Source organism: Crinia signifera, chromosome 9 (assembly GCF_055691185.1).
Source record: "Crinia signifera chromosome 9, ASM5569118v1, whole genome shotgun sequence".
Taxonomy (NCBI): Eukaryota; Metazoa; Chordata; class Amphibia; order Anura; family Myobatrachidae; genus Crinia; species Crinia signifera.
This window is the reverse complement of record NC_139225.1, coordinates 151,080,621-151,104,314: the sequence shown is the minus strand read 5'-3', so window position 1 is coordinate 151,104,314 and position 23,694 is coordinate 151,080,621. Positions and strand designations below refer to the sequence as shown.

At 44.3% G+C, this 23,694-nt stretch overlaps 1 protein-coding gene across 3 annotated transcripts; it reads left to right on the top strand.

The window, feature by feature from the left end:
• The first annotated feature begins 1,204 nt into the window (after positions 1 to 1,204).
• LOC146036333 (olfactory receptor 5AR1-like) lies at positions 1,205 to 23,251 on the top strand. Of its 3 annotated transcripts, XM_083160284.1 has the most exons (3): positions 1,205 to 2,113; positions 4,568 to 4,702; positions 5,017 to 5,423. In XM_083160284.1, exons 1-2 carry the CDS (start codon positions 1,205 to 1,207, stop codon positions 4,658 to 4,660), a joined length of 1,002 nt encoding a protein of 333 aa, XP_083016410.1. In that variant the 3' UTR covers positions 4,661 to 4,702; positions 5,017 to 5,423. The 3 variants fall into 3 exon arrangements, with proteins under 3 accessions (XP_083016410.1, XP_083016408.1, XP_083016409.1); XM_083160282.1 differs by lacking the exons at positions 4,568 to 4,702; positions 5,017 to 5,423 and adding an exon at positions 21,858 to 23,251; XM_083160283.1 differs by having other exon boundaries at positions 4,568 to 5,423.
• The last annotated feature ends 443 nt before the right edge of the window (positions 23,252 to 23,694 follow it).

Below are 23,694 nucleotides of genomic sequence, written 5' to 3'. Positions count from 1 at the left end.
TGCAACTTAACTTTGTCCCAATCCCTTCTACTTCTGTAGAAAAGACTGAGCAAAATTAAGTATTTAAATGATCTGTTATTGACTTGTTTCAATCTCTCTATCTCTCTCTCTCTCTCTCTCTCTCTCTCTCTCTCAAGACTTATTATTCCTTTATTAGATTTTCTCCTTTTACTCATATACCTAAAAAATGTTTGCCCCTTTATCTACTGACTGGGCAATTGTCTCCTTAGCCTTTACCTTTGCATGCCTGAGTACCTTTTTTTGCCTTCCTTCTGGCAAAATATACCTCATTGACGTTATTATTTTGAGCCTGCTTATATTACCTAAAGGCCATTTTTTTGCTTTCACCTTAGTAGCTACTATTGGGTTATTTTTCCTGATGCTTTCCCTAACCCTTTTCATAAAAAAGTCTGCTGCTCTTAGTATTGCACTTCATTTTCCAACCTCTCCTGTGCTCCTGCCAAGTTCTTCCAATCCACCAATTAATCACATAGTCAGCCTTCACAAAATCCAATACCGCTGTTTTTATATGGTAGGAGTCAATATTTTTACATTGATATAATGATAAACATTCACAATAAAATAGCTTCCATAAAGTGTATGCCTAACTATTGCCAGGTAAGTCGATGACATGTTTACCCCACCTTCACCCTTACCGGTGTGAGCTTACAGGCAGGAGCCTTTTAGATAACTTATGGCTCCAAACATCCAAAACAGTCAACGCGTTTCGTTCCTTCCAGACTTCATCAGGGGTAACAATCAAATGTAATCAGTGAGCTGTGCACAACTTTCATGACTTACAGAATCCTGTGGTATCCAGCACCAAGACATTTAGTCTTAGTGCCGGATACCACAGGACACTTCTTGTGGAGTCCATGCCCTGTTGGGTCAGGGCTGGAAACCCTCAGATGTCTTGTGGAGTCCATGCCCTGTTGGGTCAGGGCTGGAAACCCTCAGATGTCTTGTGGAGTCCATGCCTCATTGGGAGCTGTTTTGTTGGCAAACTTAGGAACTACACAATATTCTGTAGATGATTTAAATGTTATGGCTGATTGGTATTGTTATGGATGATTGGTATATATCAGCCATAACATTAACCTGGATTTATAGTCATATTTTTCTCCTTAACAAATTATATATATAACCAACATGCTGACTGTCGTTTTTTATTTTTTTGCATGGATCCCTAAATGGGAACAAAGTGATGGATCAGATAAATAGGACCTCTGTCAGCTATTTTATTATTGAGGGTATTTCGGATGTGCCAAACCTGCAGCTTCCCATCTTCCTCCTGGTTCTTCTCATTTATCTCACCACTCTCACTGGTAACATCCTCATTCTTCTCCTGATCTGCTTGGACCATAAGCTCCACACTCCCATGTACTTCTTTCTGGGCAACCTGTCCACCCTAGACATGTTTTGTTCTACAATTACCTTGCACAAAGTCCTTGCCATGTTTGTAACGGGGAATAAAACAATCTCCTATTCCTCATGTATGACTCAGGTGTATTTTTTCTCATGTTTTACTTCTCATGAGCTATTACTATTGACGGCCATGAGTTACGACCGATACGTGGCCATATGTAACCCTTTGCATTATCCGATGGTCATGAATGGAAGAGCTTGTTTTACGTTGGCCGCGCTGTGTTGGCTACTTGGGTTTATTGAAATTATCCCCTATATTGTGTTTTTACTAAGAATATCATGCTATAGTTCCAATATAATCAATCACTTCTTCTGTGATATGATGCCCATTATGAAACTGTCTTGCAGTGAACCTACTGCTATGAAGATCTTGATCTTCACAGAAGGGTTAGTCCTTCTAAGTGCCACCCCATTTCTTCTCACCTTTGTCTCCTATGTTTTCATCATAGACTCAATAATGAGGATCCGCACCAGCTCCGGGAGGCGAAAAACATTCTATACCTGTTCCTCGCACCTCACGGTGGTTGTCCTTCTCTATGGGATCCTTCTCTGCCAGTATCTGAGACCTACCTCGGTGGACACTTTAAATTCCAATAAAATATTTTCCCTTTTTAACACAATTGCTGTCCCTGTTCTAAACCCCATTATATACAGCTTAAAGAACGAAGCCGTGAAGTCTGCTTTCAAGGTAAGGCATTTGTTACATAACAAAAAATCATTGAGCAACTTTTTGAATTAGCAAGTGCCCTAATATTCAAGTAACACTTTTTTTTTAATTTCCATTCTAAAAAGATAAAATTTAATATTTTATTTTGGTGATGTCACTCATTTTGGAAGTCTAATCCTGGGTACACATTAGTCGAGATCTTTCAACAATATGCACAATAACGATATCTTTAACGATAGGCACTATATCATTAATGAAAAAAAATATATATAATCTTCCACCTCGGTGAAAGAAAATATATACAGGCGCTTAAGAGATTAATTACGTTTGCTTAGCTGCTCATACCTGGGGGTGGTCCGACCCCTAAAAAGAATTTGGAAAAAGAGACAAGATGGTGTTAGAGCGCTTAGATTTAGAAAAATAAATAAATTGCGATTTTGACCAATTGGGTATCACATGAATAAATTATGTTTAATCTATCATATACACAATAAAAAACACAGTAAAAAACACAATTGCATGCAATGTTAAGCTAATTATAAAATAAGAATACAGCACCCTGTAATTAATTTGGGTGTGGTCTTTGGATAAATTAGATGCTAGTATGATATCTCACTTGTTCCCAGTGTTACTCTCCTAATTGAACGATTGTAGTTTCCCACTTTAGTTCATTTGTTTAACTGGAATGGCAGGTATCCATATACCTGACTGGCAGCCTGATATCTCGTTCCCATCGTGAGGAATGGATGGTTATGTTCTCACGGAATGGAAGGCTCCAATAATCAGCAGGTGGTGGTGTCCCATATGGAGTCCATTTGATGGAAAAAAACAGTTAGGATAAAGCAGAGTTGGTCCAAGTGATAAAGCAATATTTGTAATCCAAAAGGAGGTCCAACAGGGGTGTTTAAATCTGACGCGTTTCGTCATCCACAGATGACTTTATCAAAGATGCGCTCTACCACCATCTTGTCACTATATCATTAATGATTTGTGCTCCCGCTGGTTGTTGGCGACACCCACTGTTGCCTCTATATGCAGTAAAGTCCTAACTATATAGCCATGGACAGCATGCTCCTGGATATCGCTCAGTGTGAATGCACTGTATCGTTTGTCAGGGAGTTCCAGCCAGTTCAAGAGAAATCGTTGATGGCATTGCATCGCTTGCAGTGTCATCTCGTGTACCCAGCTTAAAAAAGGAATATTAGGGTCAATGTTACTACTAATTGCTTAGGGCCAGATGAATCAACCTTCAAAAAGTGATAAAGGGGAGAGTTCTAAACAACCAGCCAATCATTGTCTTAATACACCCAGCCACGTATGCCACACAGCAGGAAATGTTTGGCGGGACTGGGCTGGATCTTATGATCGCAGGTTGGACTTCCAATAGGACCACACTCATTTTCAGCAAAAAAAAGGATTTGCATGGGACCTGTCCCAGGTCCCATGCAACTCCTTTTGTTGCTGAAAATGAGTGTGGTCCTATTGGAAGTCCAACCTGCCGATCACCCACAGTAAGGCGGCCCCTTACTGTCTGAGAGGTGTTTCCTCCCTCCCGCACTGCCACCGATCTCGGGCAGCATAACATTTCACCCTTAATTTCTTAGGAATTTGAGTTCTTAAACCTTTCCTAAGATGATCCTTTTCACTTGTTTATGGGTGAGTTGAGCAGGGTGTGATTGTTGAAAATTAAATTTACTTGCTATTTGTATATTACACACAGGAATTATAAACCTTGACATTATGGTCTTATCAGGTCTTGTTTTCATCCCCGCTATAAGTATCCAGCCCCAGCCACTATCAGTAACCAGCCCCACCCATTATCAGTAACCAGCCCCACCCATTATCAGTAACCAGCCCCACCCATTATAAGTAACCAGCCCCACCCACTATCAGTAACCAGCCCCAACAAGAGCCAACAGGCTAAAACTTTAGTAAGTGCCGGGGCTGACTTGCTGGGACTTGTAGTCTGCATATAGAGAACTATAGGAGTGAGCTCATTTTATTATTTGGGTCCTGATTTCCTGAAAACTTCCCTCTGTTCTCTCCATACTAGCTGAGACTGAGAGGTCCGGCTGTTTGGTTGGGTTTCACATCGTGTCCAGTTGAGCAACCGATAAGTAGTTATCCGCAGATCCTATTCTTCTCTATTCTAAAACATGAATTGTCCTCTGTTCTAAATCAGACCTGGTCAACTGTGGCCCTCCAGCTGTTGTGAAACTTCAAATCCCAGCATGCCTTGCCAAAGTTTTAGCATTCCCTAATAGCAAAACTGTGGCAAGGCATGATGGGACTTGTAGTTCCACAACAGCTAGAGGGGCCTAGTTTGGCCATGCCTGCCTTAGATGCTTCCAGGCTCTTATTAGCAACCCGTTCTTTCCTTTTTTTGGAGATGGAAATAGTTACAGGGTTGCACTGTTTTCAGTATGAATTTCTCTGATATATGATGTTTACTTTATATCTTCTATATTCAACCAGAGTTTTCTTCAGCAACTAGGAAAAATAATCCGGACCGTTATTCCAATATTCTGTCAATTTAAGATCCTTGGTAAATGCAAGAGCTGTAATTAGCCTCCACGGGAGATTCTATTAACCAATAATTATTTGCATAAGGTCAGTTTCCCTACCAAGTATCAACTCTCTGCTTCGAGTCTGTCTTCCAATGTTTTGAAAGTTTTTGAAAAATCCTTCTGGAAGTTCCGACATAGTCGTCATCCTCTGTGTAGCAGACGGACGCAATTATGACCAGTGCAGGTATAGTTCCGGTGTATCTGGGATCTCCTGTAATGGTACCTGAATATCAGATACACAGATGTGCATACTCATACACGTACTTGGGGTGCATCATATACCCAATGGCTACTTCTACTACACTGTTATGGGACCATTGTATTTTGAAAAGTGTTATTGTAATTTTATCTTCACAGCTTCAGCATCTTATCTCTGTCTCTAATGTGGATACAATATTCCTAAAGAAAAGATTACACAGACACTAGAGATGAGTGAGTTCTGTTCGTTCGGAACATGCCCATATTTGGGTTTCCTAAGGAGAACCAAGTCGCAACTCAACTCTTCCAGCAACTTCATATCTATACACATGGCAAAATTTCATATTCCCAGAATTCATATCAGGCTCCCTCCATCGTGGTCAAGGCCCATTGCGGAGTGTGGGCCTTGACCTTCGAAACACATCCCCTCATATGGTTGCGAGGGGATATGGCAGCAGGGGGGCCCTGTATTTGCCATCATAAGGACTCGTAAGCTGCGAGCTTTGCAGCTTCCTGAGCCAATTAGAATCAGGGCCTTTGTCTCTTGTGTAGGACGGCAGTGACAGCGAAGGATTGCAAAATTATTTGTGAAAATAATAAATAAAAATGTGTGCTGTTGCCTACATACTGCAGTCTTTTATAATTAAATTTCAATTTGCAAGAAATTTGTGTTTTGATATCCCGCGTTCGTTACTGTTCTAACTGTGGGGGGAATTCAGAATGGGTTACAGATTTGCTAATTGGTGATTTCAGCAAATCTATGTGCTGCAGCATGCGCAAGCCCTTTAACGGCGGTGGTATTCCAAAAAATATGAGTGCAGTCTGAGAGCGGGGAGGAGAATGGTGACACATTGGCCCTCATTCTGGTTCACTCGCAGAGGCAAATTCCTTCTCAAATGGACAAAACCATGTGCAATTGAGCAGATGTAACGTGCAGAGAGAATTAGATTTGGGTGGGGATTTACTTCAAAACGAGTTCTGAATTGCGGTGTAAAAATAAAGCCGTCAGTATTTTCCCTGCACGGAAACAAAATAACACCCACATCTAATTCACTCTGCACATGTTACATCTGCCACCCCCCCCCTTCCCTGCAGTGCACGTGGTTTTGTCCATTTGAGAAGGAATTTGGGCCCTTGTTTGGTGGTTGGTGGTGCAGCACTGGGAGGGTGCAATCACATCATGGGGAGAGACTCAGCATGACCTGTGTTGGTGACCCAAAAAATTCTGGCAGCAGCTGCAAGAAAAGTTCAATATGCCATCCCACCAACTGAAGCAAGAGCCAGTACCCTGGTGAAATTCCAATTGATATGCTTCTGCAACTGGAGGAAGAGCAGCAAGCCATCCCAAACCTACACAACAAGCCATGAGATATGGAGAGGTGGGCATGTTACCTTAGTACAGCACAGTGGAGCATACTCTTGGTTTTATGCAAGCCACTGAAACCATCTGAAATTGTAATCCATGAACTCAGTTCAGCCTGAGTCAGGTCATACCCTTAATTTGTCTACTGGAAAAGCAGCTAGAGAACCTGAGGAGGAGATTAAACAAAAGGATTCCATTAAAGCTGGGTACACACTGGTAGATGTATCTGCAGATAAATCAATCTGCCGATATATCTACAGCCTATTGAGCTGTCAATCACCGCCGGCTCCTGCAGCGGGTGTACGGGAGGTAGTTGGATATATTCTTTAGATATATTGGGCATCGGCTGTGTTGCACGGCTGACGGGATATATCTGTGAATGACGAAGTTCACATCTATATTGCTCGTACACACTGGTGGATGGTGCTTCGATATATCAGTCGATATTTTGGTCAGTGTGTACGCACCTTCAGTATGTTGGACCTGTAGTTGAAGATCTTTTTTTGCTTTACCAGTACCCAAGGCTCTGAAGCAGCTTGCAATTGGATTTGTATATTATAACAACCATGCTAGATCCTCGATATAAGTTGTAAGCAACATTTTTCGTTTTCAACTGACACCGATCTTAAGAGATGCAAATTGCAAAATGCTCCCTGCTAGCAAGTTCATGGTTTAAGTGGCTCATGATACATTTCCTGCTTCTTGTGCAAATGCACCCCCCTACCTTCCGCTGACACCACTGTGCTCCCCGCTGCTGCCGGTCCCAGCCGCTGGTCCCCTGCACTGGCCCAAGCCTCCATGGGCAGCCGGATCTGGTGCATGCGCAGTATCATCCGCGGTACTGCTTATGTGCAGAACCCATTTTTAGGGCTGTTCCGCATTTGCATAGAGAGGCGTGCCGGAGGGGGGGACACACCTCCCAATGGGACTGCCTTGAGTGACTGGCAGGTCACATTAAAGCCAGAGCAGTTTCACAGACTGCATCTGGCTTCACTTAGGCAGAGAGATGGCGGATTTTACCTGGGGGGGGGGGGGGGCTGCAGCCCATAGGTAAAATCTGCCACTGCCCACAAGTGCTAATGAGTGCTCCAGAGTTCTTTTATATTAGGGGTAATTCAGATGTAAATGGATTAAGCATCGCTGCTGATGACTTGGAATAAGACGCAGACATTTATAGGACAACAGAGAATACATAGAAGTGTGATACTTTTGCACAGGACAGCCGGGAAGAGTGAGCAAGTCTGGGAACTGGGATAGTCCCCCCACTCAGAGCTGCAGTCACTGTCTGCCCCCCCCCCCCCAAATACACACACACATAGACACTGACTCTGCTGCCACTGTCTATAACCCCCTGCTCTGAACCTCAGTCACTGTTTTTCCTCCCCATCCTTTCCAATCCCACCACTGAGGAACCAGACCCCTCCCATCTAAGGGTGCACATAACACTCAGTAGTTCTGAAGAATGCTTTTTTATCTTGATAAATGACATCATTGCTGTAGCCCCCAGTGACTGCGGCAACTATCGGGAGAGAAGATTAACAAACCCTGAAAACAGAGATTCTGCCCTGTCCCGGACATCCTGGATATTATACTGTACAGTGTGCTTCTGTCCTGACAATAAAGGGAAACCAAAATAAAATCAGTATTTATTATATATCCATTTAAGGAAAAAAAACATTGTTAAATGCAATACACATGTGTAATCAGTCCAATCCTCTTATATTTCACAGACATTACTCAAAAAGTAAATGCTAAAATGTTAGTTTTTAAGCAGAGTGGAGATCTTTTTCACCAAAAATAGGGATGGTGTGGACATGCCCAGTTAAGAATGGCTGTGGTAGAGCAGCATGGATGGTGTAATGGTTAGCGTTACTGCCTCACAGCACTGAGGTGATGGGACCGATCCCCACCATGACCCTAACTGTGTTTCCTCCGGGTACTCCGTTTTCCTCCCACAATATAAAAATATACAGGAAGGTTAACTGTCTCCCACAAAATTAACCCTAGAATGTCTGTGTGTGCGTATACATGTGGTAGGGAATATAGATTTATACAGATAGTGGTAGATGCTCAATTAGTTCAGTAGCATTTCCCAGGTGCATGAGGGAGGGGTTAACCAGGGAATATAGCTTCACTGGGGCAGGGACTGATGTGAATGTTCAACTATATTCTGTAAAGCGCTGCTTAATATGTATGTGTGGTGAACTGGAATGGACAGGCCAGTAACCCCTTTGCCTTGCACTCTGGGAGGATCGCCGTCTTCCCTTCTTCGTCTCGTCCTCTTGGAAACAGGACAAGAACCAGACCAAAGAAACGGTGCAGTGGATTTTATTCATGATTAAATGGGATACTTGAGATCGGGTAGCAGGCAAGGCTACCTATTGCATAGATTACACTGAAAAGGGTGCACCGTAATACAGTAATACCACAGCAATAAAATAAGGCACGTTTGACAGTGTGTGTATCGACTTATTCTATAACACAGTCAGATCACTCTATCATAAACAGTGGCACAATTCAATAGTAAAACTGCACTGACTATCTCCTTTCACTGGCACAGCTGGTTCACCCCAATCCATGGTGTCCAACCGAGGGGTGGTCACCGGGTAAGTTAGATTCAGTAATTTCCACGTTAGTGGGGAAGCCAGCAATGTCACCCAAGGTGCGTATAATCAAAGAAGAAAAATATAAATTCTTTATGGCCTAATCAATTCTAATGGCAATTCAATCATCACTCCGCAGCAATGTAAAGTAATTAGCAATCACATTAAACTATACTGAATTATTAAACTGTCTAATACGTAGTGTAAAATAACACAACACAATAGTACTTTACTGTAAACGATTACTGTAAAACTATTCTACTGGGTACCCAGCTTTCTATGATAAACCACTGTCTCTAAGACAGATCTGTGCACAGGAATTTAGAGTTCGCTGGAGGCCTCTTGTAGTCACTGCGCAGTGCTTGTGCAACTTAGAATAACAGTCCAAGTAGGAAAGGGTACAACATGGTTGGACAATGTCCCGAATAAAGGAGATGAATGCTGTAATGTCCTTTAAACATTGGTAAGATAATGGCACTTTCTAACTTTTGCTACAAGATGGTGCTATAGACCTACTGGTCTATAAGGATGGTGCTGCTGCTTACTTTCCTGATTTAAAAGTACTTCTACTCTGCAGCACAGGGGCGGAGATGTAGTGGGCCAAAGAGCAAACAGGCCTTAGTGGTGATGAAATCATTCTCTTGTCCCTATTAAAGGAGCTAGGAGGGCCAGGTCGTGGGGTTCTGTGGCTGGCAATCAGTGCCTAGCACTGTACAATCTGGGTGGCAGTTGTACCTCAATGAACTCCTCAGGGCCTGCAGATAGGGGTGCCTCTGTTCAGTTCTGTGGGGAGAAGGGCAGGCTGATCCCCTTCACAAGTGGGTGAGCTAGTTGGGCTCTTGTACTGATCCCCTTCAGGGGGTAGGGTACTCTTCAGTATTATAAAGGGGATCTTTCACTGAACCCTGTGCAGTGGTGATGCTCAGAGCGGGGACCTGACGGTGTCAGCAGGGGCCCTCTCCACTGGTGGGTGGCTGATAAGCGGTGGTAGGGTCTCTATTCAAGGGTGTTGCGGGGTCAGGATAGTGGCGGGGCACTTACTCTGGTTGGTGTGGTGCCTGGCATTCGGGGTTCACCGCAGGACTCAATATGGCGTCGCCCGTGGCTCTGCTCCGTCACCCTGGCTTCTCCTGTCTCCAGCTGGGGTATGCTGCGGGGGCTGCGTCACTCTTCCCTGTAGCGCTGCTACCTAGTACTTCTCTCCAACCCGGGACGTCAGTCTGCTGCACCGGGTCTCTTCCAGCCACCTGCTGCTTCCTCTCCCGGCGTCACTGCTCCCTTCTGCTGCACATGGTCTCTCCAGGTCAGGCCCATCTCTCCACAAGCCACCGCACTCCTCTGCTGCCACTGTTTGCCCCTGTCTTTAGAGCCGCTTGTGTCCCAGCCCCTCGCTGTCAATCACCGCCTGACTCTTGTATCGGCGGTCACGGCTGTGCTGTGCAATGCACCACTACGTACTCAGCCTCTCTCAGCGGCTCTCCGCACACATCCTGTGCTTACTCCTTACACTTATGGCGCCCCCCCAGTCTCTCCATCGTCACTCTGGACTACTCCTTCTCCTCATCATGCCCTTCCTCCTCCAATCACCGGGCACCCTTTCCTGTCTGTCTCCCAGCGCCATGGGTAAGTGCTGGGTCCTAGTGTCTCCTATTAAGTCCCGTGCTGCTGCACGGTGGTTGCCTAGAAATCCCCTGTGTAATGTACAGGTTAGGTAGAGAAAATAATTGTGCTCACCTTTGGGGTGTCACATGTCTCCCTGCTTGAATGATGCTAGTCCCCGGGCATCAATTTAAGGTTTAGCAAAAGTCCTGTATAAAGTCCTGAACATGAACGTAAGGCCCTGAATGTCTTTTCAGAAATGGACCATATGCAACATCACATATTTACAAGTCTTAATACTGTACACAAATTTACATATACACAATTTGCAAATGATTTACATATATTATACTATATATATATTATATATATATATATATAGTATTGATTTACATTCTATATCGGACTGGTAACACCCCTTTCGTGCATCGTTCAGATCTCCTAACTTCACAGGCAGGAGTATGGTGGGTAACAGGAATGTCGACAGGATCCACTTGATCTTTTACTGGCCTTGCAGGACTCTTAGGATGTGCGGTCTGTACTGGATTTCCTGAGATGGTGCCACCCATGAATAGCAACAGTTCAAATGGAACATGAAGAGGAATAGGTTCACTGGGTTCCTCGGCAGGAGCATTTCCTTTATCTGTCGGGACTCTTCCAACACACAGCTTCAACTGATTTCTGGATACGGTGAGAACGGGTTCTTCAAGGTCACTCTGAATCTGGTAGGTATAGACGTCACCAGCAGGGATGCGAAGCACTGTATATGGGGTAGTTTCCCACATCGTATCCAATTTGCTTGAGTAATGATGCTTCCTTTTCCAGACCATGTCACCTATCTGGAGCGGTGTGGGTCGCACATTAGCGTTGTAGTTGTTCTCTTGCCTAGTATGTGCCGACTTCATTCGCTGGTGTTCTCGTACCCAATCTTGCTGTGAACGAAGTTGATTGACTACATCCGGCGACAGCTCCATGTCTTTCAGCAACTTCCCATGTCGGCCAAACAGGAGGTAGTAAGGGGTAAACCCCATGGCGCAAAGTTTGACATTGTTATACATATATGTGAGCTTGGGTAGAAGAGTCGGCCAGTGGGTGCGCTGTTCGGTGGATATGCCCTGGAGCATCCCTAAGATGGTTCTGTTGGCCCTCTCGCACTGGCCGTTCCCCTGGGGATCGTATGCTGTGGTTTGGACCTTTTTGCAGCCATAAGTGGATCATAATTTGTGGAACAGTTGGGAGTTAAAAGCGGGCCCTTGATCGGTCAACACCCTGTCTGGGAACCCATATGGCTTCACGAAGTTCTTCCAGAACAGCTCAGCCGTCATCTTGGCAGTCAAATCGTGGTCTGGTACCACTACCAGAAACTTGGTGTAATGGTTGGTAATGGTTAAGGCATAGGTGTATCCTCTTGAGCTGGGTTCCAGTTTTATGTGGTTATGTGCCAGGGGATAAGTACTCTTGATCAGATGCAGGGGATATTTTTTGCCAGCTTCTGGATGCTTCTTGAGGCTATAGAGTACGCACTCTTGGCACCACCGCTCAATGGGGGTTATTCTAGTCCATTCTTTCTGACAAAATCCTTCTTAGATGGACAAAACCATGTGCACTGCGGGTGGGGCAGATGTAACTTGTGCAGAGAGAATTAGATTTGGGTGGGGTTTTTCTTCAAAGTGAGATCTATATTGAAGTGTAAAATCATGCAGTCAGTATTTTCCCTGCACAGAAACAAAATAACTCACCCAAATCTAATTCTCTCTGCACATGTTACATCTGCCCCCCTGCAGTGCACATGGTTTTGTCCATCTAAGAAGGATTTTGTCAGAAAGAATGAACTAGAATAAACCCCAATGTCTTCCCTCATGCTGATCCAGAAGAATCTGGTCCTCAATACTGCTTCAGTTTTCTGGGTGCCGAAGTGGCCTGATTTGTTGTGGTAAGCTTGTAGAAGCCTTGTGGCCTGTTGTCGTGGGTCCGTTACTTGCGTGGTGGTCTGGGGAGTTCCTGGGTGATGACTAACAAGCACAAGAAAACCTTGTCGTATCTGTAACCGTCCTCGGTGCCTCAACAGTTTCACCACTTCTTGATCGGTCGTCGTTCCTTTGTCAGCCCACGGCGTCGTCAGAGGAGATGGGCGAGATCTTGGATTACAGGGCTCTTCTGCTATATTTCGGTCCAGTCCATTTTGGGCATACCAAATATCAGGGTATCATTGGACATGTTCACGGTGACCAACAGAGGCTCTGAGTATACCATAGTCTTCTCTTCGGCCTGGAACAACGGAGTCTCCAGCTCTTCTGCCACGTCAACGCTCTCTTTGGCCACATCGCCTACTGGGAGGCGGGATAGAGCACCGGAGTTCCCATTTCTTTGCCACTTCTGTAAGACACTGTATATCGGAAGTTCGTGAGGCGGGATACCCAGCATTGCTCCATGGCCCCTAACTGTGCCCTGGTCAGATGTGCTAAGGGGTTGTTGTCTGTCTTGATCACGAAGGGTGTTGCGGCCAGGTAATTTTTAAATTTTTCTGTGACGGCCCAGATCAGGGCAAGCAATTCAAGTTTAAAGGTGCTATAGTTCTCGCAATTGAGCTCGGTTTTGCGGAGTCCCCTGCTGGCATACGCAATCACTCTCTCTTTTCCATCTTGTATCTGAGACAGGACTGCCCCCAGCCCCTTGTGGCTCATGTCTGTGTATACCTGGAAGGGCTTTTCATAATCCGGGTAGGCCAATAAGGGTGTATTCGTCAATGAGGCTTTCAACTGGTCAAATGTCTGTTGTTGTTCTGGCCCCCATTAAACTGGGGCGGACCCCTTTCTCTCTTGGCCGGATTTTCCTCTCAGCAGTTCATGGAGTGGGGTGGAGAGGCCAGCGAATCCTTCCACAAATCGGCGGTTGTAGCCGGCAAAGCCCAAGAAGCTTCTCACCTCCCGCACTGAACGGGGTACCGGCCAGTCTCGGATGACCTGGATTTTATCGGGGTCTGGGCTCACACCCTGTGCACAGACGATATGTCCCAGGTATGCCACCTCTGGTGGTTTGAGGAGATGCCAGCTTGAGCTTTAATCCTGATCTGGCTAGTAGCCTGAACACCTCCTCCAGGTGTTGGAGATGTTCTTCGTAAGTTCTTGAGAAAATGATGACGTCGTCAAGGTATAATAATATAATTTCGAAATTAAGGTGACAGAGATAATGCTCCATTAGCCTTTGGAATGTTGCAGGTGCGTTGCACAACCCTAAAGGCATTCTTTCGAATTCAAAGAGTCCCATTGGGACGCAGTCTTGTGCATGTCTTCGGGAGCCATTGGGACCTGCCAATACCCGCTCATGAGGTCCAGCATGGAGAAGAAGGCCACAGTCTTCAGTGCCGTCAAAGACTCCTCTATGCGGGGCAGAGGATAGGTATCCTTGTGTGTCACTGCGTTGAGCTTGCGATAATCAATGCAAAACTGCAGACTGCAGTCTTTCTTTTTCACCATGACTATCGGAGAAGTCCACAGGCTATGGCTTTCAGGCACAACTCCTGCCTCCTTCATTTTGTCAATCATTTTTCTCAATGGTTGGTACATCGCAGGAGGGATAGGCCTATGTCTCTCCTTGATGAGAGGGTTGGTCCCAGTCAAGATGTAGTGGCACACGTCCTTAGCTCTTCCGAAGTCGAACGGGCTTTGGCTTAACGCCACCGCATTTCTTCGAACTATTCTGAGGATGCCTTGGCGCTCTTGTTCGGTGGTCTCGAGGCCTCCTATTTGAATTTCCACCCACCACGCCTTCTCATTGCCCGTATTTAGTGGTCTCTCTTCGTCATTCGTCACGGAGGTCACGTTATGCCCAACGACATCCTGGAATGTCGAAATAACTTGATTGGATTATTGGGAGGATTGACAATCCAGACCAGCACCCTACCATTCTGGATTCGAGCCAGCATTCTGGCGACTGCAAATGGTGGCTGACCATCGTGTTCGTAAGGTTCTAGGATGGCGTCATACGCTCCTCCTCCTGGGCCAATTCTGGCCTTACACCAGATGATTGCAACAGAGTGATACTATGTGCTGCTGGTTTAGATAAATTGTATCTGCTGAGTGAATAAGATTGGACACACTGCATACATTGTATCAATTTTTATAAAAGTAAAAAAGAGATGAATTATACAGTCACATACATAATAATAATCAATACAGTACAGTAATAGATAAAAAATAATCAAAAACAGTACATGATGATAATAATAATAATAAAAAATATATTATTAAATAAAGATAAATAGTGGTATTCTGAGTATGAGGTCTCCAGTAATTTAGGTGGGGAAATAATGTTATTGGTACTGACAATTCAATGCCTTTTGATAGAGTTCGTACTTTGCACGGTTAATAGATAATAGGAAATAGTGGACCACTTATAATGAAAAGAGCCAGTCCTTTTAGCATGTGAATATAACACGCAAATAAATTTCGTAGGCAGTCTGTTGGCACTGTACGCATTAGCTGTACATCATTTTCCTTATAAAGTGAAGTTAGGGAGCAATAAAGGTGGTAGTTGGCTCACCTAGTAGATGTGATATCCAGTTGGGTTGATGCGCCGGTTATTAAGCAGCCAGGGCGGCTATGATGGAAGGAAGCCGGTGGTTTGTTAAAGCTGTGCCGGTTCTGGAGTTACCCGTGATGTTGAGCGGGTAATGCACGGTGTCCGTGCTGAAGGGCTTGGTGAGCCGACGGCACTTCCAATGCAGGTAACGGTGTAGGCGGACAATGCACGGTGTTCGTGCTGGAGGGCTTGGTGAGCCGGCAGCACTTCCGATGCAAGCCGCGGCAGATAGCGTGTAGCATGGTCCAACTAGGTCACGCAAACAGGAGACCTCACACTAGGTTTTGCTGACGTCAACGCGTTTCAAGACACCAGATGATGTGTTCAGAATTAGGCAGTAGTAGGACAGGTCGCCGATCTGCGACTCGAGCTTTGCCAACTTTGCCTCGGTCATCCGCAAATTTTAGCTGTCCTTCCAGAACCAGCAGCATCTGCATCGTACTTCTTTCTCGGGGGTCTGCCGACTTCATTCCCTTCCTTCCAAAATATTTTTATTGAGCCTCAAAAAAAAAGATAACAGTACATACAAGTGGTGGTGATGAGGTTCAAAAAACATTTTCAATATTTTCCTTAACAAAACTCACTATGTACGTATAGTGGAGAGTTATCTCCTAATACAGTCAAGAAAATCTAAGTAACTCTATCTATGTTTTGATAAATGAATATGAGAAATTACCTCTAAACATTTAACTTGACCTGAGTATTTAATCAGTACTGTAAAGTGATCAAAATAGATAAAATAATAAAAAGAAACAACTTGGTCCTACGCCAACATGGTAGATGACCAAGTGATGAATCAAAGTACCTGCCCAACAGTTAGCCCGGGCCACCGACCCATCACGGAGAGATCCAGTCAGTATGCGGATATTAAGGATAAGGAAGACAAAAAGTAAGGAATGAGGGGAGGAATGGGGGGAAAGAATAGAAAGTGAAGTGTAGATAAGGTAGTATGTAGGAGCTTGATCATAGGGTAATAGGTGGGGCATTCTGCAGAAGTTGAAGGGAATACCACGATGTGTTTTGAAAACAGCCTTGGATTGCTTGTTTGGTGCGGGAGGGAAGAGTCTGAATAAATTTGTTCCAGCAAGTAAAAAGCTTAGGGGTTAGGAGTTCCTTATGGAGCGAAGTCTCCAACCAGTCCATAGTGAACAAGAAAAGGAGGCGTGAGGTTGCCATGTCTAATGGGGGAGGGAGGTCTGTATCCATTGTTGTAAAATGGCTTTTTGGCCTACCGCAGAGATGAGTACTACCAATTTTTTATCTTCATTCCCTTCCTAAGGGCCTCTACCATTTCTTTGGGACAATGTTTGAGAATGTCCATCCCCAGGATCACTGGGGGAAGCTGTCCACATGGTGCAGTGGTGAATAAGCAACCTTGCCTCTTCAGGATGGTTCTAGTGATTTTGATATCTGTTGCCCAGTAACCTTGGTAATCAATGGGTTGGCGATTACTCGCTAACAGGTGTAGCCAAGTGGTGGGGGCATGACAATGTTTTCTCTAGCCCAATGGCGGTCAAATTCTTCCAGCTTGATGGTGGAAACTTGAGAACCAGTATCTATCAGCGCTTCTATCGCCACCCCATTGATTTCAATAGTTGTGTGCAGGCATTTCCCTACGAAGCGAGGCCACCAGTCTTGTTTTGGCGGACCTAATAGCGGGTCTCCTCCCGAGGGTCAGTCCTCCTCGGGGACTCTTCGTCTAAATCACCCTGAGGGCAGTTTCTTTTGATGTGTCCGCTTTGGTTGCATTTTTGGCATATCGGCCTACCGTCTTCATCAAACCCATCGGTTGAGCGTCTTCCCGATTCTCTGGGCGTACTCCTTCGAGATCGGCCTCCCCTCTCCCTTCATGGATGCCATTCGTTGCATCTGGCTTCACTCTGTTCCAGTCTTTGCCCCATTCGGGCGAGGTCTAAGGCCAGTTCTGTGAGTTTACTGTTAATGGCGGCCAATAGGTCTGGGCCTATTGGAGTTTGTGTCTTTTGGAGAACCGCTCCACTCTTCCCGCTCGCCCCATGGTGTCTGGTCTCGTAACGGCCTTCCGTATCCTCTTCTGTTGCACCTTCTTCAGTATCATCATGTGGGTCTTGCCCCACGATTTGTAGTGCTGATTCTTTAAGTTCGGCAAACGTGCAGCCTTTTTCTTGTCGTTTCAGCATCTGGAGTTGGGCGCGGGTGGTTTCTTCCCATGCCCCTTCAACAAAGAGGTTTCTCAGCATCTCATCTGCCTGTTGTACTTCTCTGGGGTCCGTGGCTTGTACTGCTTTCATGGTTTCTTGTAAGCCTAGCGTGAAATCATGCAGTGATTCTCCTTGTTTTTGTTTTCTGGCGTATAGCCTACTCTTTAAGACTGGTACTGTCTTGGCCTTGAAGATCTGTGCCAATTTCTTGAGTATCTTGTTTGCCTTTGTCTTGTTGCTTTCTGGCCATGCCTTCACTTCTCTCAGGGCGGAGCCTTTTAACTGCGCTAATAGTATTTTTTTTTTTTGTTCTTCATTCAGTTGGTACAGGTTGAATGTTGAGTCTATTCGATCATTAAACGCCTTAAAGGGGACTGTACCCTTAGTCCGCGTGTCTCTTGAATACGTGAGTAGCCACATGGCCCAAAAGTAGAAGGGCATCATGATTGGCGCCGCCATTGTCCTTGGTGTGGGGAGGCGGCAGATGGATGCGCCCATGGGACCGCCCAGTGTTTATCCAGATTTATGATGAATGAATGGCGATGACTAATCTTGGAGCTGTAGGTGGTATCTAAGCTGGCAGCCGGGTGACTCCATGAGCCCATGAATCTAGAATTCTGTCTGGAATCATTTAGTGGCAACTGGACAGATTGTTATAGACTTAGAGGCGGCAGACTATATCAAAGGCCAAAAATGGAAAACCTTTAGAGATTATAGACAGTGGGGGAAAATTACTAAGATGTGTATTCTACTTCAAATGTGATGTTGCTATGGGCCACCAATCAGAATCTACTTATTTATTTAGCACCCTCTAGAAGATAGTAGACAGGGTCTGATCAGTTGCCCATAGAAACATCACATGTGAAGTGACATACAAATCTCAAAAATACAAAAATTTCCTTTCAGTGACTAGCACCAGGGTCGCAAGGAGCTTGTGGATGGGTTTCAACCTACTCATCACAACTACAAGACAGAAAAAGGTTCTGCAGAACTTCGCTATTAGACCATTAGCCCTTTATTATGACTAGCCAAATTAGGTATCTTTACACTGGAAAAGTGACGTTTAAGAGGAGACATGCTTAACATGTGCAAATATATCAGAGGACAATACTCTGAACTATTGGGCAAATTCTTTGCTTTGAGGTCGGAGACTAGGACACATGGGCATGTGTTCAGACTAGAGGAGAGAAGGTTTGGTACCTTTCAAGGAATAGCTTTTCAAGGTCAGGGCAGTTAAGGTAAGGAACTCTCTTCAAGAAGAGGTGGTGTCAGCAGACACATTGCGCACATATAAAATAAGGATGGAAAAATATTCATTAGGAAAAAACATCCAGGGGTACAACCGATAACCACTATTTAGTCAATGTTAATACTGAGTATATATTTCCAAGTGGGGATGATAAATGTAGGTCAAAGGTTGAACCAGATGGACATCCATTTTTTTCATCCTCAACTACTAATTTACTATGTTATGATTAATACTGATGTTTTTTATTCTAAGAATAACACAATTAATAACAGGCTTGATGAACTGCAGGTCTTCTGAGTAGTAATCTCCCACTGGGGACATGTTCCCAGTCTCACCCAAAAAGTATTTATTCTACACCCGAGGAGAGAGAGAGAGAGACACAGAAAGATGAGTAAGGAACCGTGACAGTGAGTTATATCCTCCTCCGTATTCACTAACCAGGGTGCAGTAACATCTCAGCCAGCAGGTATTAATCAACGGCAATGACATTAGTATCGGTGAGTGGCTGCAGGGATTGGGTCTAAGTGGAAGGTGCTGTATGGTTCCTGTAACCAGCCTGATTATACCACTGATTTATTCCTATTTTATATGTATATGTTAGATAAGATACATAGACGTCATTTTTATTATTGTAATTAATTCCTTGCCAGAACCTGCTCCCCTCCCCCATACCAGCAATTGTTCATTTACAGATCTACTTTTGCATTTAAAAATATTTTGTGTTTAAGTCGTAACAAGAAAAATAGCAATAATTTAATCATTTTCAATACTTATTATATAGGTAGATAGCTATGGATTTTTTAAAGGTTGTAAGATATATTTAACACTTAAGCAGTGCAGACTGTCTAAAGGTCTAAAGGTCCATACACACTGAGCGTTTTTCCCAGCGTGTATGGATAACGATGATGGGGAAATTGCTGGGCTGAAAAAGGCTCATTACACACTTAGCTATTTTCCCTGGGTGGATGGGTATTCACAGCAAGACGCTATGGAAAGCCGTCCTCTCCATTGCTGGATAAAACTGGAGATTTCTTACCAAATCTCTCACTTTCTGAATCTCACATCATATTAAATAAGTGTCTCTTTCATTTACACCAAAAGAAAGGGTTTAAAAAAATGATGCGCAATATGAAATGATTATTTTTAAAATAGTATGCAGTTCTAGTCCTCTCTCACCCATATAATTAAAGGCTGGCGCTGGACCTCCCCTCACTCTATTCAAGTGTTTTGCCCACCAGCAGCCACTAGATGGTGCCCAAGTGCGCAATTCAGAGTGTCCAATAGTTTTGGCTGTGTCTTTAACAAGCAGATGCTTCGACCAATCAGAGCGGGGCCAAAACAAAGACACAGCCAAAACTATTGGACACTCTGAGTGTCTTAATCTGACAGCGAGCGTCCGTAGGCCACGCCCTCTGACGAAGTGTTCCACGAAACGCATTGGGGCGTGGCTACGGAAACACTCGCTGCACGCTGTCCAGCGACTGTCTGTTCCCGTATTAGGTTCCCGGCACGCTGTGTAACCCCTGGAAGGGAGAGCAGCGTGGGCTGCGCGTTCCTGTCGGTGCCCCGGACTGAGGTTGGAGTTGCCTGGCTTGGTAAAAAATATTGAACCTTGTGGTATCCAGCCCACACTGATGTAATACTTGGTACGAGCAACCATTGGCTTGTTAACCCATGCTGTGTGCTTTTATGTAAATAAACTGTTTTATGCACTATGGAGCGCCCCTCTGTTTTTCTATTTCCAACATATATATATATATATATATATATATATATATATATATATATATATACTCTCCAATGTCCTCCCGGCACTCCTGCCCCCCCCCTGTGGGGATGTCCTGCTCCGGTGCCCTCCTGCGGGCAAAAAGTTCTGCCAATGCACTCTCCATTATAACAGATGGCACTCAGAGACTTTCAGTGGGTAAAAGTAAGAATGGTGCATTTAATCCATCTGGAAATCAGCTTTGGACTTCATTTTTCCCTTGTGGTTGCCTGAACCTTTAAGAACCTACTGCTGGGCTGTTTAATCTGTTCCTGATTGTATAAAGGAATTCACTGTTTTGATGATCATCGATCTGTTTTGAATTTCATATCAGATTCTTGTTTAACTAACTCCTAAGAAGGAGAAGCTTCCACCTTCCCTGATGGTTATATCCATATTGACATCTTACTAGTATCATTCATTTTGAAACTACTATTCGCCCCTGATGAAGTCACCTAGTTGACTAAACGCCTTGGGCCAGATTCATATGTTTTGATCACATGCTGTGAATGAACCACATACAGGATACGAACTAAATTGTATTTGTTTGTTTTTATCTTTTGTTTACAAATTATTATAAAGGTAAAACCTGTTATAAATAAATATGTTTTATATGATATAAATATTAGTATATCATAAGCGCACTCTGTACCCTCTCTTTGTTCATCTCTAAATTTCGGGTCCCGTCTAACAGGGGATCCAACAGGGTTGCTGCTCCAGGATATCAAGGCGCATATTGGGGTACCCCCCCCCTTGTTTATATATATATATATATAATTTTTTAAATGCATGTAGCATAGTGAAATTATTGATCACGCTGCCTAAAACATGATGAGCACCATAGTTTCCTTCCCATGGCAGGGCATGTTTACATTAGGGGAGAGGACAGCGCCAGTAACCACTCAGCAGTACGTTCCCCTGCATACAGTATTATCTGTCAGGATCATCAGCTTCTCCTTTATGTTGGCTGCTCCAGGTAGGGTGTTGAGGAACTGTGAAACTCAGAGGGGGCCGCAACCAGGTCTGATGGTGTGGCCCAGTGGGACCCCTGTTACCTGGCAGGAACAGATGCAGTGGCTCTTCTTAGCTCAGTGTGCTGGGCTGCAGTGAGGTCAGGGAGGAGCTTAAAGTGCTATTTTTTTCTGTATTTTATTGTAAGGGTGCACGCCTCCCACAATTAGGCCACGCCCACTGGAAAAGTACCTGGTCCGGCCAGACTCTCCACTGCCCTGCAGATTTGTATTTATTTCTAAAGATGCCAGAACCCATAAAAAATTGGTTTGCATAAATAACCATAAATATACATAACCATTTATTATTTATGTATTGTTGTGATTACTACTACAGTGAATTACTGGTTAATTATTGTATCTTGATGGTGTTTTATATTTTGCACATTAACATTTTTATTTTATTTTAAACACAATCATTTACATTGTCCATAACAATTCTTTTTCTCTTTCCTCCTTTTTTTTGGATTATTAATGTAAATTGTTAGTGATAGCACCTCCTAATTACGCAATAAAGGGGATTAAAAAAAAAACTTTTTATAAACTTTTTTTTGCTTTAGCCTGATGTGAAAATTTTGCATAATGTTTACTTATGAGAATTATATATGTTCCAAATCAACTAACGATCTGATGTGGTTACTTTATCATAGGGTTCCCTGACCGTATGGAAAGTGATGGATCAGATAAATGGGACCTCTGTGAGGTATTTTATTATCATGGGTATTTCGGATGTGCCAAACCTGCAGCTTCCAATCTTCCTCCTGGTTCTTCTCATTTATCTTCTCACTCTCAGTGGTAACCTCACCATTCTTCTCCTGATCTGCTTGGACCGTAAGCTCCACACTCCCATGTACTTCTTCCTGGGCAACCTGTCCACCCTAGACATGTTTTGTTCTACTATTACCTTGCACAAAGTCCTCGCTATGTTTGTAACGGGGAATACATTTATCTCTTATTCTGCATGTATGACGCAGTTGTACTTTTTTTCTAGTTTTACTTCTAACGAGCTATTAATATTGACGGCCATGAGCTACGATCGATACGTGGCCATTTGTAACCCGTTGCATTATCAGATGGTCATGAACCGAAGAGCTTGTTCTTTGTTGGCCGTGCTGTGTTGGCTAGTTGGGTTACTAGAACTTGTGCCCTATATGGTGTTATTATTACGATTATCCTGTTATAGATCCAATGTGATCAATCACTTCTTCTGTGACATAGCGCCGGTCATGAAACTATCTTGTAGTGACACCTCTGCCCTTGAGCTGCTGATCTTTACGGAAGGGTTGTTCCTTCTAAGTGCCACCCCATTTCTTCTCACCTTCATGTCCTATGTTTTCATCATCAACTCAATAATGAGGATTCATTCGAGCTCCGGGAGGCGTAAGACTTTCTACACCTGTTCCTCGCACCTCACGGTGGTTGTCCTTCTTTACGGGACACTTTTCTGCCAGTATCTGAGACCACCCTCAGCGGACAGTTTAGAATCCAATAAAATTTTCTCTCTTTTCAACACAGTTGCTGTCCCTGTGCTAAACCCCATTATATACAGCTTAAAGAATGATGCCGTGAAGTCCGCTTTTAAATTAAAGATTGCAGCTTTTGAAAATTTTAAATCTGATTAGTCACCTGAAATCATAATGATAAAACGTGCTCCCTGAATTACGCTGGTCAACAATGTCACAGTTCTAAATAAATACATGAATTATTAAAGTAGAAATCACAGGTTTATCACTTCTTCCCAATCCTACCGCCAAGATTTTGGCCATGGTGCTCCCTATCTCTTGAATTCTCTACCTCTCCCTATCAGACTCTCCGCCTCCCTACAACACTTTAAACAAGACCCATGTCTTCATCACACCCCACTGTCTCTCATCCTAACCCTCTGTTCCATGCTTGCTCACTAAGGGGGTGATTCAGATTGGCATAAAGAGCTGAATTCAGTCCTGAAAGTACGAATGTGCCGAACCACAGTGCGAATGCATTTGGTGAGTATCACACTCGCCAAACCATTCGTACCCAGCAATGCAGACAAGGGGCGGACAAGGGGCAGACAGGGAACTGGGGCATGGGGAGCCCAGCGTTTCCTAGGTGTTCCCACAAAAATGGTGGGTGCACCCAGAAAAACACTGGGACTCCCCATGTGAATGCATGTGGGCCGAAGCCTGCTTGGGGCAGAATAGTGACGTCACAGGACATCAGCCGCGGGTGTGGTATGCGGTTCCGACAGTTGGGATCCCGACAGTCATTAGCCCAACATCGGAATCCCGACTGGCCGGACTCAGACAGCGTGGCCAGCGCAACAAAGCCCCTTGCGGGCTCAGTGGCTCGCTGCGCTTGCCACCTATTCTATTCTCCCTCTATGGGGGTCGTGGACCCCTATGAGGGAGAATACCCGATGGCCTAAACCATCTTCTACTCCATACTCCCTTCGATGGCATGTACTCCCTCAGTTTTATGCTACCCAAATACCTATTTCAGTATCATCTG